General features: G+C 50.8%; 1 protein-coding gene across 2 annotated transcripts in view; it reads left to right on the forward strand.

The window, feature by feature from the left end:
- WWC1 (WW and C2 domain containing 1) overlaps positions 1-15,655 on the forward strand; it is a 155,530-nt gene that overhangs the window by 110,405 nt on the left and 29,470 nt on the right. For both annotated transcript variants that reach the window (XM_040444328.1, XM_040444333.1), the window contains 6 exons: positions 6,210-6,299; positions 7,123-7,658; positions 10,668-10,776; positions 11,215-11,295; positions 12,201-12,287; positions 13,474-13,666. In XM_040444328.1, the coding sequence (XP_040300262.1) occupies positions 6,210-6,299; positions 7,123-7,658; positions 10,668-10,776; positions 11,215-11,295; positions 12,201-12,287; positions 13,474-13,666 (1,096 nt within the window). The remainder of the gene's footprint in view (positions 1-6,209; positions 6,300-7,122; positions 7,659-10,667; positions 10,777-11,214; positions 11,296-12,200; positions 12,288-13,473; positions 13,667-15,655) is intronic.

Raw genomic sequence — 15,655 nt, forward strand, 5'->3', positions numbered from 1 at the left:
TCGGGTGCAGGTTTTCAGAAATTATCTTCTGACTAACGTAAGCCACACAACCCTATGTAATGGAGAGTAGTCATTTGCCAACTCGGTGACAGTGACTGACATGATAGGGACAAAATAGAGCATGTATACTCTTACTATGTGTGATAGCCCTCTGATATTTTCTCTCTTGCATTCCTTTACATGACAGCATGACCCGCTAAATTGATTTCACCTCATGCTAAGGGGTTGCAGTTTGTACTTTGAAAAACACTAATTTCGATGCGGGTGCAGAATGAGATACTGATAGGAGCCAAACAGGCAATACAAATGCTGGAGGCCCACCTGCTGATAGATTGGGTCCCACTGGAGTGCACAGAACCCCCCTTGTCCCTCGTGGGTGCCAACTCCCACCACTGGCTGGTGGGAATTCAGGCCTTAGGCTGCCAGAGGTCCCCATATTTCAAGAAAAGAATTGTCTGTATTTTTAACTATTGACAACTAATTTAATAACTTTTAGTAATATTGTGAAGGCTAAATCACCTTCATCTGTGGGCTTGGTTTAACCCAAAAGCTACTGGTTTATGTTCTCTGGATAACAGACTTGATTTCCTTCACTGTCTCCCCAGCCTCCACACCCACATGCACAGAACACAACCCTGTGTTCAGGGCAGGCCCTGCAGTCCTCAGCTTCTCATTCATTCCTTCATTCTGTCCGTCAGGGTATCGTTTATTCATTTATTTGAGAAATGGGCTTTTTTGGTACATATTTTCCATGCAAGGCAGTTTGGAGGATTCAGAAATTAATAAGTCACAATCCCTGCCCCAGTGCCTTTAAAATCTATTCTAGTTACTTTCACTTTTTTAGGCAGCAGACTTTAGTGAGCAAGGTACCTACCCTTAAGGAGCTTAGAAGCAAAGGTAGTGATTTTCACATACGTGTGTGTGTTTGTGTATGTGTGCGTGCATGTGCATTTGTGTTTGGGGGCGAGAATGAGCAAGGAAATTCCTCTTTTCCAGTGAAATCAGAGGCAGAAGCCCAGTTTATAAAGCAGGTAAACTTGCCTCCAGCCCAGTGGAAGCGGGCCAGGAGTCCTAGGGGCCTGGATGTGCGCTCTCTGCATCTCCCCTTCGGGAGCCTTCTGAGCTCTCTAGCACCCAGCTGACATCCAACTCCAGCACCTGAATAAACCCCCCTTGCACATGGTAGGGTGCCCAAGGGTCACGTTGACCAGCCTCTGCCTGGCCTCTTGTAAGCACAGCAGAGTCCATTTATCCTTAAGCCCTTTCTCAGAATGGCTACCAGGGAAGTGTTTCTATCCTCCCCTGGAAGGGATGGCTGATGGGGTGACCCACCACCAGACAAGTGGAGGAGGAGTAGGACAGGGCTTCCATAATTGGTGTTTTGCAGCCCTTGAAGCACCTGCTAGAAATCGTCAGCAGCAAGACTCTGTCCTGCTCTCCCTGGGGCTGCATACTTTGGGCAGAAGGCTTGTGTCTATATACCCTCGTACCTCCAGTGTTAGTTGAATAAATGGTTAGCCAGCCTACGCACACCCTTGCCAGGCTTCTGCGTGTATCTTCTGGCCTCTTCTAACAGTCCCCTGGGTCCCTCACATATTCCCAGACTCTACAGCTTCCATGGGGAACCTTTCACTGTTGATGATGCTCACTGCCAGCGGCTGAAGAGAACACATTTCATGGCAGCCTTACTCCTTGTTGGATCAAAAAAGAAACCCATCCCACTGCTGACCCTGAGCAAGTCATTGACCAATATGGACTTCAGTTGCCTGATAGGGAAAAAAACTATAACTACGTATTGAATACCTATATAGTCTGAAGGCAGGCAGTTGGATCTGATTGTGATTTGAGGCTCTTCCCTGCTATAATAATTTTGGTTTCTTGAAAGTAGGATTGGAGGTTATCTTAGAGACTCCTATGCTACAGGCAAAAGCTGCCACTATGTGCTAGACCCGGTATCCTGTATCATCTCATTTAAATCTCTCAGCAACCCTGAGACCATTCTCTATTTTATAGGTGAGGAAACCGAGGCTCGGTCAACACCACCACATGGCAGAGCTGAGATTAGAACCCAGGCTTGCTGGCTCTGGGGCCCGTGCTTGCTGAAGCCACTGCCCAGTCAAAAGGGCTTTTATTATTGTCTCAGCCCTGTTTTTTTTAAAGGTCCAATTGCCGCTGAGAATGGCAAGTTTACACAGCCAGTCCAGGGAAGCCAGAATCCCCACCCCACAGCAGTGGCTGAGCCAGGCAGCCCAGGGGTCCCAGAGATATGTGCAGAGGGAAGCTGGGGGGGGGCATGTGGGCAGGAAGAGGAGAGAGCCTCAGGAAGGGTAAGGACAGTGCTGATGGCTCTGATCATCCTCCAGAGGAGAGAGGAGAAAACCAACCCAGCAATCTCTTGTCTGTGTCTACAGCTCTTTGCTTCTAGTCCCTTGTTTTTCTGTATGTGTTCATCCCTTGGACTCTGCTGTTCTCTGTCTAGGTCTCTTTCTGTCTTTTGTTTCTTATGTTCCTTTCTCTTCTCTCTCGTTGTCTCCTCCCAGCCTCCAACTGAGTGTATGATGCTCCTCACCCTCACACATCAGCCTCTCCACTCAAGGGGCCTTTGAGATGGACAGGAATAGACATACCCAGGAAGGAACCACAGACCTGCCAAACCTCAATCACAGATCAGTCACAGACATCCCTGCACCCCATGCCCCCCCTCCCTTTCTGTGGGCCCTCACCACCACTTCTGAGAGCTGCTGTGCAGTCACAAAGGGTGCTTGTTAGAGTGTGGACTCCCTGGACTCCTCCCCAGGGACTAATTCCCCAGGCCTGAGATGTAGCCCAAGCTCTTGCATTTTTAACCAGCACCCCAGGTACTGAGCCACAGCTCGTGGGGATTCTAGCTCCACCTTCTGGATCCTCTTCCTACTTCCACGCTGATGTGTCCGTGGCTTCCCAGCATGTGCCAGGCATCACACACAAATGCCATATGTCCTGCTAAGCCCAACGCCTCCGCTAGGAGGCCTCGGCACCTGCATGTTGCTGCTGGCAGCTACGCCCCTGTGCACAGGAAGTTGAGGCCACCCGATTCCCAGTCCCCTTGGCATCCTAGCTGGGCTCCAGTGTGACCTGCATTTACTGCCAGAACACGTCTCTATGATCTTTCTCCCAGAAAACAGGAAAATGCAGGTAGAAATGGTGAGCCCTGGCTTGGTCTTACGGAGAGTCAGGAGATCCCACGGTCTTGTCCATTCCACTGAGAGTCGAGGATTTTATTCATTATGGGCTCTATCTGCCGGTCTGCTGCCTGCCCCACCAGCCCTAAGCAGGACTCTGGAAGAATAGCGCCAGGGATTGAGCTGGCCAAGGACCATGTCGAGTCCCTCACCACCTTGCTCAGTCTAGAGCAAGCTCTGGTCTTCATTGCAGAGCCTGTGTTGGTGGAGGGATGGCATGATTAGGTTTTCCCATGAGAATGAACTCTTTTTCCCAGACCGTAGGCCGGATTGGCTGTGCTCTGCAAATGGGTCAGTCATTCCTTCTCTAGCAGGGTGGCATAAGGGGATATGAGGCCGACAGTGGAACACATTTGTCTGTGGGAGATACAACGTCCAGCCTCCAACCAGTGCAGCAGCTCATAAACCTTAGTGTGCCTAAAAATCAGCTGTGAGCCCTAATGGAGATGCAGATTCCTGAGCCCTGCCCCACACTTTCTGAGTCAGTTGATCAAAGTAGGCCCCAAGATTGAGCATTTAATAAGCACTCCTTCCTTTCTGCTACAGGAGGTCTGTGGACCACACACTGAGAACCATAAATCTAGCGGATACATGAGGGCAGCCCACATCATGCATTTGCTAGGGCACAGCCTTGCTTGATGGAGCCCCTTCCCTGTCAGATCCTGGAACCTTAGAGTGGGCTCACTCCAGGGGTTAGAGGGAGCCATTCCTGGAGCCAGCACACTGCTTAGAGCCCATCCAAGCTGCCCTCCATGCAGGATCTCAGGAGAGAACCTGAGAGATGGGCCTATATCCAGTGGTTACTTCTAAATGCAAGGATTTTGCCTCCAGGGAGATAGTTACTGAATTGGGCTTTAGTATCAGATATGAGACTTGCCTTGGTGCAGATCTTTGCTCCCAAGTTCCAGGACACTCCACCACACTCCCTGCATCTTCTCTGGGCCTTCTGGGCTCATTCTCTCAGATTCCTTTGCCAACTGTTGCTGGTCCATTCAACCTTGTTGTGCTGTTTATACTCAGAGCTTAGTCCTGGGCCCTCCCTTTTTTCCCCCCACTATATTTTACCCTAAGGCAGTACATTCGTTTGTTAGGTCTGCCACACCAAAGTACCACAAAATAGGCGAAATGTATTGTCTCACAGTTCTGGAACCTGAAGTCCAAGACCAGAGTGCTGCCAGGATTGTTTCTTTGGAAGTTTCTCTCCTTAGCTTGAAGGTGGCCATCCATACATGAACGTCTACCATGACTTCACATGGTCCGCTCTGCATGCATGTCTGTGTCCTAATCTCCTCCTATAAGAACACCAGTCATGTTGGATTAAGACTCATCCATATGACCTCATTTTACCTTAATTCTTTAAAGGCCTTATCTCCAAGTACAGTCACATTTTGAGGTACTAGGTTATTAAGACTTCAGTATATGACTTTGGGGGTAAGGGGACACAATCTGGTCCATAGAAGATGGTCATCTTTTTCATGTGGTCATCATGTGATGGGAGTCCCCCACATTTACAACAGCTCACCTGTTCAGTGTTCATACCCACACATCCATAAGGGAACTCTTCCCTTTCCCTGGGCTGCTCTGCCCATCACTCTCCCATCCCGACAGAAGCCATCTCAGATCCATTCAGTTGCTAGTGGCAGGGACCTCACAGTCTTCCTCTTAACTCCCTCGGCCTTGCCCCTCATCCAGCCCATGACCTTTCTCTGTCTGCTCCACCTGAAGCACACCATCAGAGCCACCCCAACTCTTGTCCCTGTCTCCCATCCACAGCCTCCTGCCCATTTTCCTCACAGCAGCCATGATGTCTTTAAAATGAAAGAGGTCCCTGCTGTGATTCCCCTCTTGGAATGTTCTTTCCCCTGCGCTTTTCCTGGCCAACTCCTGTCCATCCTTCATATTAGCTTAAATTTCTCTACTAGTCAGGAGAGGCCACCTGCTGCAGGAAACAACCCCCTAAATTTCTATGGCTAAATACAGTAGAAGTTTTCCTGGCTGACAGGCAGCCTTATGTGTGTTTGGTCATTCAGGGACCCAGGCTCTTCCGTCTGTGGCACGAGCTCCTTTAGAGCCCTCAGGGAGCAGTGGGGAAGATCCACCAACATCTCTTAACCACCTCAGCCTGATGCGCATCCTTTGCTCACCTCCTATTGGCCAGAACCTGGTCCCATGCCCCACCTACCCAGCTGCCAGGGAAGCTATGAAAGGTCCAACTGTGAGCCCAGGGAGCTCAGGACAGCACAGGCTAAGCCACAAAGTCACTTGCTCCAAGAATCCCACCTGCTAGTCTAAATTGGGTCTCTCCTGTGTTCTTTTCCACTATTCCGTACTTTTTATTCCTAAACCTTGACACACAGTATGTTCATTAGATATTTGATATTTGGGTATTTTTTTAATGTGTGTCCTCCCCCACCCTCCCCAGCAGAATGTGAGCTCCATAAGTGCAGAAACAAGTTCTGTTTTGCTTATATCTTTATCCCTAGTGCCAAGTGCCACCAGGTTCTCGTATGAGGTAGGCACTAAGCAAATATTGGTGGGTGAATAGGGGCCAATGGATGGGAAGGAAGGAGGGAAAAGGAGGAGAAGGGAGGGCTGCTTGGGTGGAATTCTAATTCTACCACTAATCCTCCAGCGTTAAATTATTTAACTCTTAAGCGCCTCAATTTCCTCATATGTAAAGTGGTAAAAACCATTTTGCTGTGCAGGGTTCTTGTACAAATGAATGAAGGCAGTGTTACCCATTTCCTAGCACAGTGCCTGGTATATAGTAGGTGACGAATATAGCAGTTCCTATAGGATCATATGTGGGGGCCATATCTCCCCCAAAGATCATAGTAAAACACTCCCAGAAAATTCTTGTGTGTCTGTGGATCTGCATGTACATCTTCACACGTATATGCCTGTGATTCTTCGTCTAGGAAGATGGAGGCTGGATTCAGCCCCCCCCCCCCGCCCCGTGCTCCCCACTCATGCCTTCTCTTCCTTCAGGTTAAAGTTAAACAGTAAGAGGAACCAGCTGGTGAGAGAACTGGAGGAAGCCACCCGGCAGGTAGCAGCTCTGCATTCCCAGCTGAAAAGGTGAGCGGTGGGCCACGAGTGTGGCCTTGGGGACAGCCAGACACCAGCATCCTGAGGTCACCCAGGCTCTGCCCTTCCTGGGTCCTCCATGGCTTGAGTGTGGACATTTGGAAGCACAGTGGGCAGCTGGTTAGGCTGGTGGACTCGAGGCTGGTGTGGCATGGCCAGGGCAGGGTCCCTCACCTGTCTGCACTATGGTGCCCTCAGCCCTCCTGACAGCACCGAGGAGAAGACCCCCCCTGTCAGGTGCCATTCACATCTCTAATATCTGCCCACCTGCTTTGCCAACGCAGAGAGAGCAGGCCTCAGGCCAGGGCCTCAGTGGGTAACAGCGTATCCCTGGAATTTAATATATTTTGTTCCATCAGATATTTTTAATCCTTGCCTTCTATTTGTCGTAAATGATGCTGCTTTTCCAATCCCACTTAGGGTGTAAAGTTTCCTTTTAAAATAAATGTGTTGAAGAGTAAAGAGTGAGTTTATTTGAAGAAAAATATCAAGAAATAGGGCTGGATTCATACAAGGAAACATAGTGTAAAAATGGACTACGGCCAGTGGAGGTTTGGCAAACGGGAAAAAGTGGACTTTTAAGGCCGCTGACTTGGATTGGAATCCCCCTTCTGCCACTTTCTGATTATGTGGCCTTCTCAGGATGCCTTTTTAGTGAAATGGGGGTGCATGGTCTCCCCTGGAGACTGTCAAGAGGGTCCAACAAAATTAAGTGTTCTGAGCAGCCGTAGTGCTTCTCAGAGCCAAGAAGGAGGTTCAGGGTGGCCCATTTCCTTCTGTGTGTCCTCACCCTCTGTTGTCTTCGTGCCCCCAGCCTCTCAAGCAGCATGCAGTCCCTCTCCTCAGGCAGCAGTCCTGGATCCCTCGCATCCAGCCGGGGCTCCCTAGCCGCCTCTAGCCTGGACTCCTCCACCTCAGCCAGCTTCACTGATCTCTACTACGACCCCTTCGAGCAGCTGGACTCGGAGCTGCAGAGCAAGGTGGAGTTTCTGCTCCTGGAGGGGGCCACGGGCTTCCGGCCCTCAGGCTGCATCACCACTATCCATGAGGACGAGGTGGCCAAGACCCAGAAGGCGGAGGGGGGCAGCCGCCTGCAGGCCCTGCGCTCCCTGTCTGGCACCCCGAAGTCCATGACCTCCCTGTCCCCCCGCTCCTCACTCTCCTCTCCGTCCCCGCCCTGCTCCCCTCTCATTGCTGACCCCCTGCTGGCTGGAGACACCTTCCTGAGCCCCCTGGAGTTTGACGACCCGGAGCTGAGTGCCACTCTTTGTGAACTGAGCCTTGGCAGTGGCACCCGGGAGAGGTACCGGCCGGAGGAACCAGGAACGGAAGGCAAACAGTTGGGCCAAGGTACAGAGGGGAACCATGGGGGGGGCGGGCAGGGTAGGAACTGCACTCAGACCTGAGTGCAGACCCCAGTGATAATTAGGGCCATTTACCGACTGCTTTCTATCTGCCCAGGCTTTATGTGTATATCAGTCCATTTATTCATTCAGGAGACATTATTTTTACGTACTCACTACGTTCCAGGTCCTGGGCTAAGAGTTTTTCCATGATGGATGCATTCATTCAATTGATATTAAGTATCTGTTAAAAGTAAATGCCAGATCTTGTGCTAATGTCTGTACATGGATTCCTTCATTTATTCAGTCAGCATATGGGCCATGTGCCAGGCACAGGGTGACTCACAAGGACACAGTATGGAAGACTGGCAAGCTCCAGGTCCCTGTCCCCAAGAAGCTTACATGCCATTGAAGGCACAGACATTAACTATACAACCAGACCAGTAAAGGCCCTAGGAGGAAAACAAAATGGGATGTGATGGGGCCTCTCAGGTCGGGGTGGAGCTGCCAGTTCAGACTGGGTTGTGAAGGAAGACGACATTTGGGTGAGCATTTAAACGGTGAGAAGGAGCCAGCTTTGGGAAAAGTAAGAGCAAAATCTCTGAGGCCACAGGTTAGAGGTCACCAGCAAACCAGAGAATCAGGAAGGGCCCAGTCATTTAAGGCCTGGTGGGCCATGGTAAGGAGTTTGGATTTTATCCTAATAGCAGCAAGGACCCATATGACCATTTGAAGCCAGGGAATGACAGGATCTGGCTCCCACTCTGCATGGGGTCAGAAAGAATATTTTGGTATAGATTGAGATTCAGGTAGGAATCTCTAAAACAGAAGATGATGATGGTGACAGTTATGATTTATTAGGAGAAAAATTCTTTAGCAGCCAGCATATATTATAATAGTTACATTTTATTGGGGTATGTTGTGTGACGGGCTGTGTGGTTTATACAGTGAAATAGGTTACTTCTGTTATGCCCATTTCACAGATGAGGAGACAGAGGTTTAGAGAGGTGATATCACTTGCTATAGGTCCCCCAGCCAGCAAGTGGGAAAGAAGGGATTGGAATCTGGGTTTTCCTGACCCCAGAACCCAACCTCTTTATTGTCACACTCCTCTCAGGATGTGAGGCAGCCCTGTGTGTTTATTCCTGGGACACTTCTGGTGCTCACTGGCCCCACCACACCCATCTGATGTGAAGGTCAGAACTGTGAGCAGGGTGCCCTGGGGCTCCCAGGCTTTCCTGGCCATGACTTATTGAGTATAGGTATACAAGATACGGTCAGGACCACCTGCCCAGAACCCACACTAAGACATGTGCTGGCTTCGTGCGCACAGGGCTCCTGCTCCTGGCTCCTTGTGATGCCAGCTGGAAGAAGCTAGACCCATCTCAGCCATAAGGCTCCAGAAATGGGCAGGAGGGCTGCCGCTATGCCCAGAATTATCTCTTCGTGTGCAAGGGCTGGTGGGAGCAAGGGCGGGGGGGGGGGGGGGGAGGGGGGAGACGAGATTTCCTGGTTAATTAAAGGGTCTGCTGGGTGATTGCCAGCCATTTCCTTAGAAGAGGTGCCGAGAGATCCCTGGGGCTCCCTCATCAGGAAGGGAGTCTTGCTGAGTGCTCTCAAACAAAAATAAAAACAGCTTCCTACTACAGCAGGTGGCAAACTTCAGGAAATTGTCCCCTGGAGAGGAGCGAGTGCAGGTGGAACCTGTAATGAGGCTCCAGAAGAGCTCTTGACATTCTGTCAAAGGCTGGCAATAAGCCAAGTCAGGGACCCAGCAAGGTGCTGGGAGTGACCCTCCTTCTCTCCCCCAGAGTGTCCTCAGTGCTTGTGGGCCAAGGACCACACATGTCTCAGGATGGCATTCCCTTCATGCCATCTCCAAAAGCCGTCCCTGCAGTGAGCGATGCCAGGCTGAGCTCGACACTAAGCAGGTTATGTGATTAGTGCCGCTGTTCAGTCAGCAGACAAATTAATCTCCTTAAGTGGTTTAGTGAAGGGTGGAGATGCATGGGTCTGAAGGCGGGAGGTCTCCGCTGGCCGCAGCAGGCATGGAACACGGGTTGGGAGAGCTGCACCCAGATGGCCACTTTGCTTCTCCCAGGCTCAATGTCACCATCCCTTTCCCCAGCCTGGCCCATCCCCAGCCTCTTCTCCAGGCTGCCCCAGGGCCTGGCACACAGCAGGGAGTCAGAAGTGCCAGCTCTGAGGTCGAAGGGCCTGAATCTGGTCTTGCCACCCCACTGCATGGAGCTCGGGAGCCTTCCTATCCATGCTGGTAGCTCTGAGCCTGGCCTGCCACGCCACGCCTCCAGCGCTTGTGACTTGAAGAAGGAAGGAATGTGCAGCATGAGCCAAGTGCCTGGTCTGAGCCCTGGGTCGGAGACCTTTGAGGCCCTCCATCAAGGGGAGGGAGCTGGAGAGCTGAGTTAGGAGTGGAATGGGACAGGCAGAGCAGGATAGCTCGTGCTGAAATCTTCCCTTTTCTTCCACTTGCCCCTCCCAAGGGTCCAGCAGTTGTTACTTTGCCCCGCCCCGCCCCAGGTGTGTAGGGATTGATCTAGAAGGCATCACCATAGTGCTGGGAATGACCATTGCAATAAGGATAGTGGTGCTGAATTTTACAGCGTTTTCCTGCACCAGTCTCTGTACTGAGGACTTCCCTATAATGTCTCATTGAGTCCCCCCAGCAGCCCTACCAGGTAAGTGTTGTTATTCCCGTTTTACAGATAAGGAATCCAAGGGTTCGAGAGGTGAAATCCATGTCCCAGTGTCATGAAGCAGTAAGTGGTGGAGCTGAGATTTGAACCCATGCAGTTTGGCTTCCAAGTCTGGGATGCTAAACACAGAATCATCCGCTACCCCTTCCTTCACCCCAAAGGAAGGCAGGACCTTGCTGTCGAGTTCAGTGGTGGTATTTGGCAGGACTCTCTTGGGGCAGAGGGTAGATCATAAGTGTGTGTTGCAAAGACAGTGTCCTGGTTTCTGAATCCTGTCTTGCCATCCTTCCTTTCTCCAGCTGTGAATACAGCCCAGGGGTGCAGCCTGAAAGTGGCCTGTGTGTCAGCTGCTGTGTCAGATGAATCCGTGGCCGGGGACAGTGGTGTGTATGAGGCTTCTGTGCAGAGGTGGGTCCCTGAGTCTTGACTGTCTGTGGGAAGTCTGAGTATGCAGAGCCTGGGCCCCCTCAGGTATGTGGGAGGAACCCACAGAAGGGCATGGCCAGGTGACTCAGCCCTGTGTGGTATAGGCTGAAGATGCAGACAGTGCTGCTCCTCCTGGGGCTGGGGGCACTTCACATTGGCGGGAGTGCCAGTTCCACGATTGCCATTAAGGAGCGTATGGCTGGGGGAGTTCATGCTGGAGGAAGTGCAGCCCCTTCAAGACAGGAATCCCGAACAGTCGTGGGAAGGCAGAATCTGCAGGGAGTCTGAGCTGACCCAGACTTTCCTCCTTGAGGACCCGACTGTGCCCTCCCAGAGGGAACCCTGTTTCTGGAGGATGACTTTGGCCCCAGGTGACTGCAGGGAAGCCTGACCCTCCTTCTTCCCTGTGTTGCCTCTCAGACCGGGTGCTTCAGAAGCTGCCGCTTTTGACAGTGACGAATCCGAAGCAGTGGGTGCAACCCGGGTTCAGATTGCCCTGAAGTAAGTGACTGGGAGGGCAGGAGCACATGGGTGGTCAGCAGCATCTTCTCAGTTTTGACCTTCATGGCTGCCTAGGGGAGAAAGGCAGAACCAGCAGCACCTGCCGACACTTGTGGCCTCCTAACTAAAGAGGGCCATCCTTTCCCTCCCTCTCACCTCCACATTTTACCAAAGAGAAGAATGAGGCTTTGAAGACCTTGTTACTTGCCCCAACTCACTGAGCTGGCCAGTGGCAGAGCAAGACCATGACCAAGACCTCCTGTGCCTTGTTTTTTGGGGCCATTGTTGCTGTGGTTTTTTGGCTTACTGTCCCATTGAAGTTTCAGCCATTGGGGGCTGCAGCCCAGATTGTTGTTCCTGTGTTTTCCCTTGATGCAGGATGGCCACAATATTATTTTTGGTAGAAATTGCCAATATTCAAGTATCAAGAGATTTCACACAGCACAATCTTCTGGCTTCTCCTTAAACATTCAGACTGATAGGGGCAGCTGGGTGGCTCAGTCGGTTGAGCATCCCACTCTCGATTTGGGCTTGGGTCATGACGGCATGGTTTGATGGGGTTGAAGCCCCGCGTTGGGCTCTGCGCATTGACCGCGGGGAGCCTGCTGGGGATTCTCCCTCTCTCTCTGGCCCTTCCCCGCTCACACTCTGTCTCTCTCAAAATAAATAAATGTAAAAAAAAAAAGTAAACGGAAATCTAAGCTGACACTTCATTTAAAAAAAAAATAAAAATAAAAATTCAGACCGGCAGGTCTGAACCTGCATCCCTACATGGCCCACAGCACTGGGCCTGTGCTCTCAAGTTCCCCACAGTCCCCCAAGCAGCCAGCAGCCACGTCTGTGATGATTAAGAGAGAGAGAAATGTGTTACTCATACGTGCTCCATATGTCCCTCTCCATTTCAGGTACGATGAGAAGAATAAGCAATTTGCAATATTAATCATCCAGCTCAGTAACCTTTCTGCTCTGTTGCTGCAACAAGACCAGAAAGTGTGAGTATGTGGCTGACAGGGTTTGTATGAGCCTCTCCACCTCTGCGGCCATCCCCGGGGGCAGTCTCCTGCCCTTGCCCGCTGCACCATCGGGCCCCGTGCGTATTTCATCTGTGTGACCGTGATGCACAGTGTCAGTATTGTGAATGTGGATGTGGATACAGGCGTGATGGCAAACTCACTGACTGGAACGAGAAGCACTGTAGGCAGCTTCAGTTCCTTCGCAAGCACATTGTGAGCACCTACCATGTGCCAGCACTAAGAGCGGGGTGGTGAGCAAATCCTTGCCCTTTGAACTTGAAGCCTCAGGAAGAAGAGGGTCATGGCCCCTATTATCTGCTCTAAGCTCAAATACTGCACACAGAAAGAGGCCTGAAATTCTCAAGAGCCTGCGCCTGTCACTGTGCTTCTATTGGAAGGGCGTGATGGGTATTACCTTACAGTTGATTATACAGCAAACACCTGTGCTATTTGCCTGTTGGCTCTTGCCTTGGCAGACCGGGTTTATGTTTCATTGCATTCACCTGCCTGCAGGTTTCTCCTTTAGATGATAGGCATTGGGGCAGCAGCGGGAGCTTATATTTCTGAGGTCTGTACCCAGCCAGCATCTGAGTCTGTGACATGTGGGAAAGGGAAAGACAGAAGGAAAGCAGGACAAACAGAATAAAGAAGATTAGACACTAGGGTTGCCTTTAGTCATTTGCTTTTACAAACAGTGCCAGAACAAGTAACCTTCTCCATATCTCATTGGTACTTGTACAGTGGTATTTGTGGAAGAGTGTCTAGAAGCAAGGTGAATGGGGTCACAAGGCCAGTGCATCTGGAATTGTGTTAGGGTTGTCACATTCCCCTCTGCAGGGGCGGTAGCATTTTGCCTTCCTACCAGCAGCTGTATAAGGATTCCTGAGTGTTAACAATCTTGCTGATCCTTCTGTGCACAGAAGTTTGCACACTGTTGACCTCAGGTTCCATACTCTTTGAGGTTCTAAGGATTGGAGATTTGGGAGAAGGAAGAGCAGTTGTTATCCTTGGGACCCTCTCTGCTTCCCTTACAAATATCTGCATAACCGCTTGAGAAATTACAAACTCCTCCACTGTTATTGTCTTAGGGATTTGCGGCAACAGTTTAGCCCAACACATTATCCCAGACCCAGGCTGACTCAGGCTCTCCTCTGTCTCTCTCTAGGAACATTCGTGTAGCTATCCTTCCCTGCTCCGAAAGCACCACCTGCCTCTTCCGGACCCGGCCCCTGGATGCCTCAGACACTCTCGTGTTCAATGAAATGTTCTGGGTGTCCATGTCCTATCCAGCCCTTCACCAGAAGACCTTAAGAGTTGATGTCTGTACCACCGACAGAAGCCATCTGGAGGAGTGCCTGGTGAGGGCTGTGCCTGTCTCTCTGTCTGACTGTCTGTCCAGCCTTCTGTCCTTCTGGAGATTGGCCCACCTTGTATTTCAGGGAGAAGGCTTGGAGAAAACACAGGCTGTAGTGTGAAGCTTGTCTTGGGTTCCAGGCAGGGACTGTTGCACAGGTGAACAGCATTGGCACACTCGTTGAGAGCAGGGGGCGAGGAGGCGGGAAGCCCCTTTGTCAACCATGGAACTGCAGGGCTTCATCCCTTGTGCCCGAGGCTGCGTTGCCTATGACTCTTTAATTCTCAGTCTCAGTTTCCTTATCTGTAAAATCCAGCTAACACTGCCCACCTCACAGATGGTTCTCTGAGGATTAAACGAGGATTAAAGCTGTGTTTCTGGAATTTGAACATGCACACAAGTTACCTGGAGGCTCTGGTTAAAATTCAGATTCTGATTCAGCAAGTCTGGGGCAGTAGTGGGGGCAGGCACCAAGAGATTCTGCATTTCTGATAAGCTCCCAAGTACTGCTGATTGCCGCTGGTCCCCATAGCAAGGATGTAAAACAACAGTGTGTCTGCACATACTAGATGCTCACTGACTATCAGTCCCCTGCTCTCCTCAGCTGGGGTACAAAACAGCATCATTGCCATTTATATTGTTGATGTTACTACTGACAGTAATGCAATAGCATCCATAGATTGAATGCAGTTTATGTGGTGGGCATTGAGCTAAGCCCCTTATGTGTAGTTTCTCTATCTGACCCTCACTAAAATCTTATAAAACAAGTACTGTTATATCAGTGAGGAAACCGAGGCAGAGAGAGGTAAAAGAACCTTCCCAAGGTCACACAGTCAAGAAGAGCCATGAGCAGTTAGAAGCTAGGCAGCTTGCTTTCTGCAGCCCACCCACATCAGCCCCTTGGTGTTTGTACCAGTATGGTGCTCCCTGGAACCCACAGGTAGGACAGTGACTGAAGACTGGTGAGCATGGTAGATATTGGGCACCAGAGCAGAAAGCTTTTCCAATCCCAGGCTCTTCTGTGAAACATTTCCTCAGCCCTGGGAATTCCTCAATGAGAAGAGACTCAATCCTATTTTCTTCTCCTAATTGGATGTCTTTTATTCCTCCTTCCTAATTGAAGTGTGGCCATTGCTGGTTGCCATGGCAGCAGCCAAAGCGCTCATCCCACTGTGGCTTGTCTCTGTCTGTGGCCAATGGGAAATGTACTTTTCCGTATCCTGTGGGGATATAGAGTGTCAGGCTGCCGTGTTTTGGTGGCTAGAGGAGTAAGCGAGGAAGTGAGACACTAGAAAGGCCGTGTGCTCCCACGCGGTCTCCCTACACTGCTGGGTTTGGGGAATCCCTGGTCTGCTTTGAGCTGCTTAATGAGCCAGGCTGCCACAGTGGTACCCATCCTGAGCAGCGTCTGTGTGTAGTACTGGGCTAAGAAATCTGCATGCAGTGTCTCCCTTAACCCTCACAGCGGCCTGAGGAAGAAGCGTTAGGATTGCCTCCACTTGACAGATGAATGATCAAGACGCAAAAGGGCTAAGTAACCTGCCCAGGTCATCCATCGAGTGAGTGGAGAAGTCCGCTTCCTGGTTGCAGCTTCTTTACACATAGCCTTCATACTGTCCCGCCTCTCAGGTGGTTACCACGTCCCCCCTGTCCACAGACCTGGATTATGGGTTTGGATGAACACGTGGCCTGCCTTGCCCACTATCTCTGGCAACTGTTCTACTGAATGCTTTAGCATGGCATAATCGGGGTCACAGGCTTTCCAGCTGTACCCTGTTGTCCACTCCCTAGCTGCTAAGCTCAGTGCCACTCAGAGAAGGTTCTGTTAAGAAAGCCCACTTCTCAGGCACCCCTCCTATTCCATAGTTAACCATTACAACAAAGAGGCTTTTTTCACCTTGCCATCCCCACCTGGGAAAACCCAGCCCTGTCAAAGTGAACTCTCCGCCCATGCACTAAAACACAGCCATGCCGTATGGTCTCTTGTTAAAAC

This window comes from Herpailurus yagouaroundi, unplaced genomic scaffold (genome assembly GCF_014898765.1).
Source record: "Herpailurus yagouaroundi ecotype Mexico unplaced genomic scaffold, PumYag 29, whole genome shotgun sequence".
Taxonomy (NCBI): Eukaryota; Metazoa; Chordata; class Mammalia; order Carnivora; family Felidae; genus Herpailurus; species Herpailurus yagouaroundi.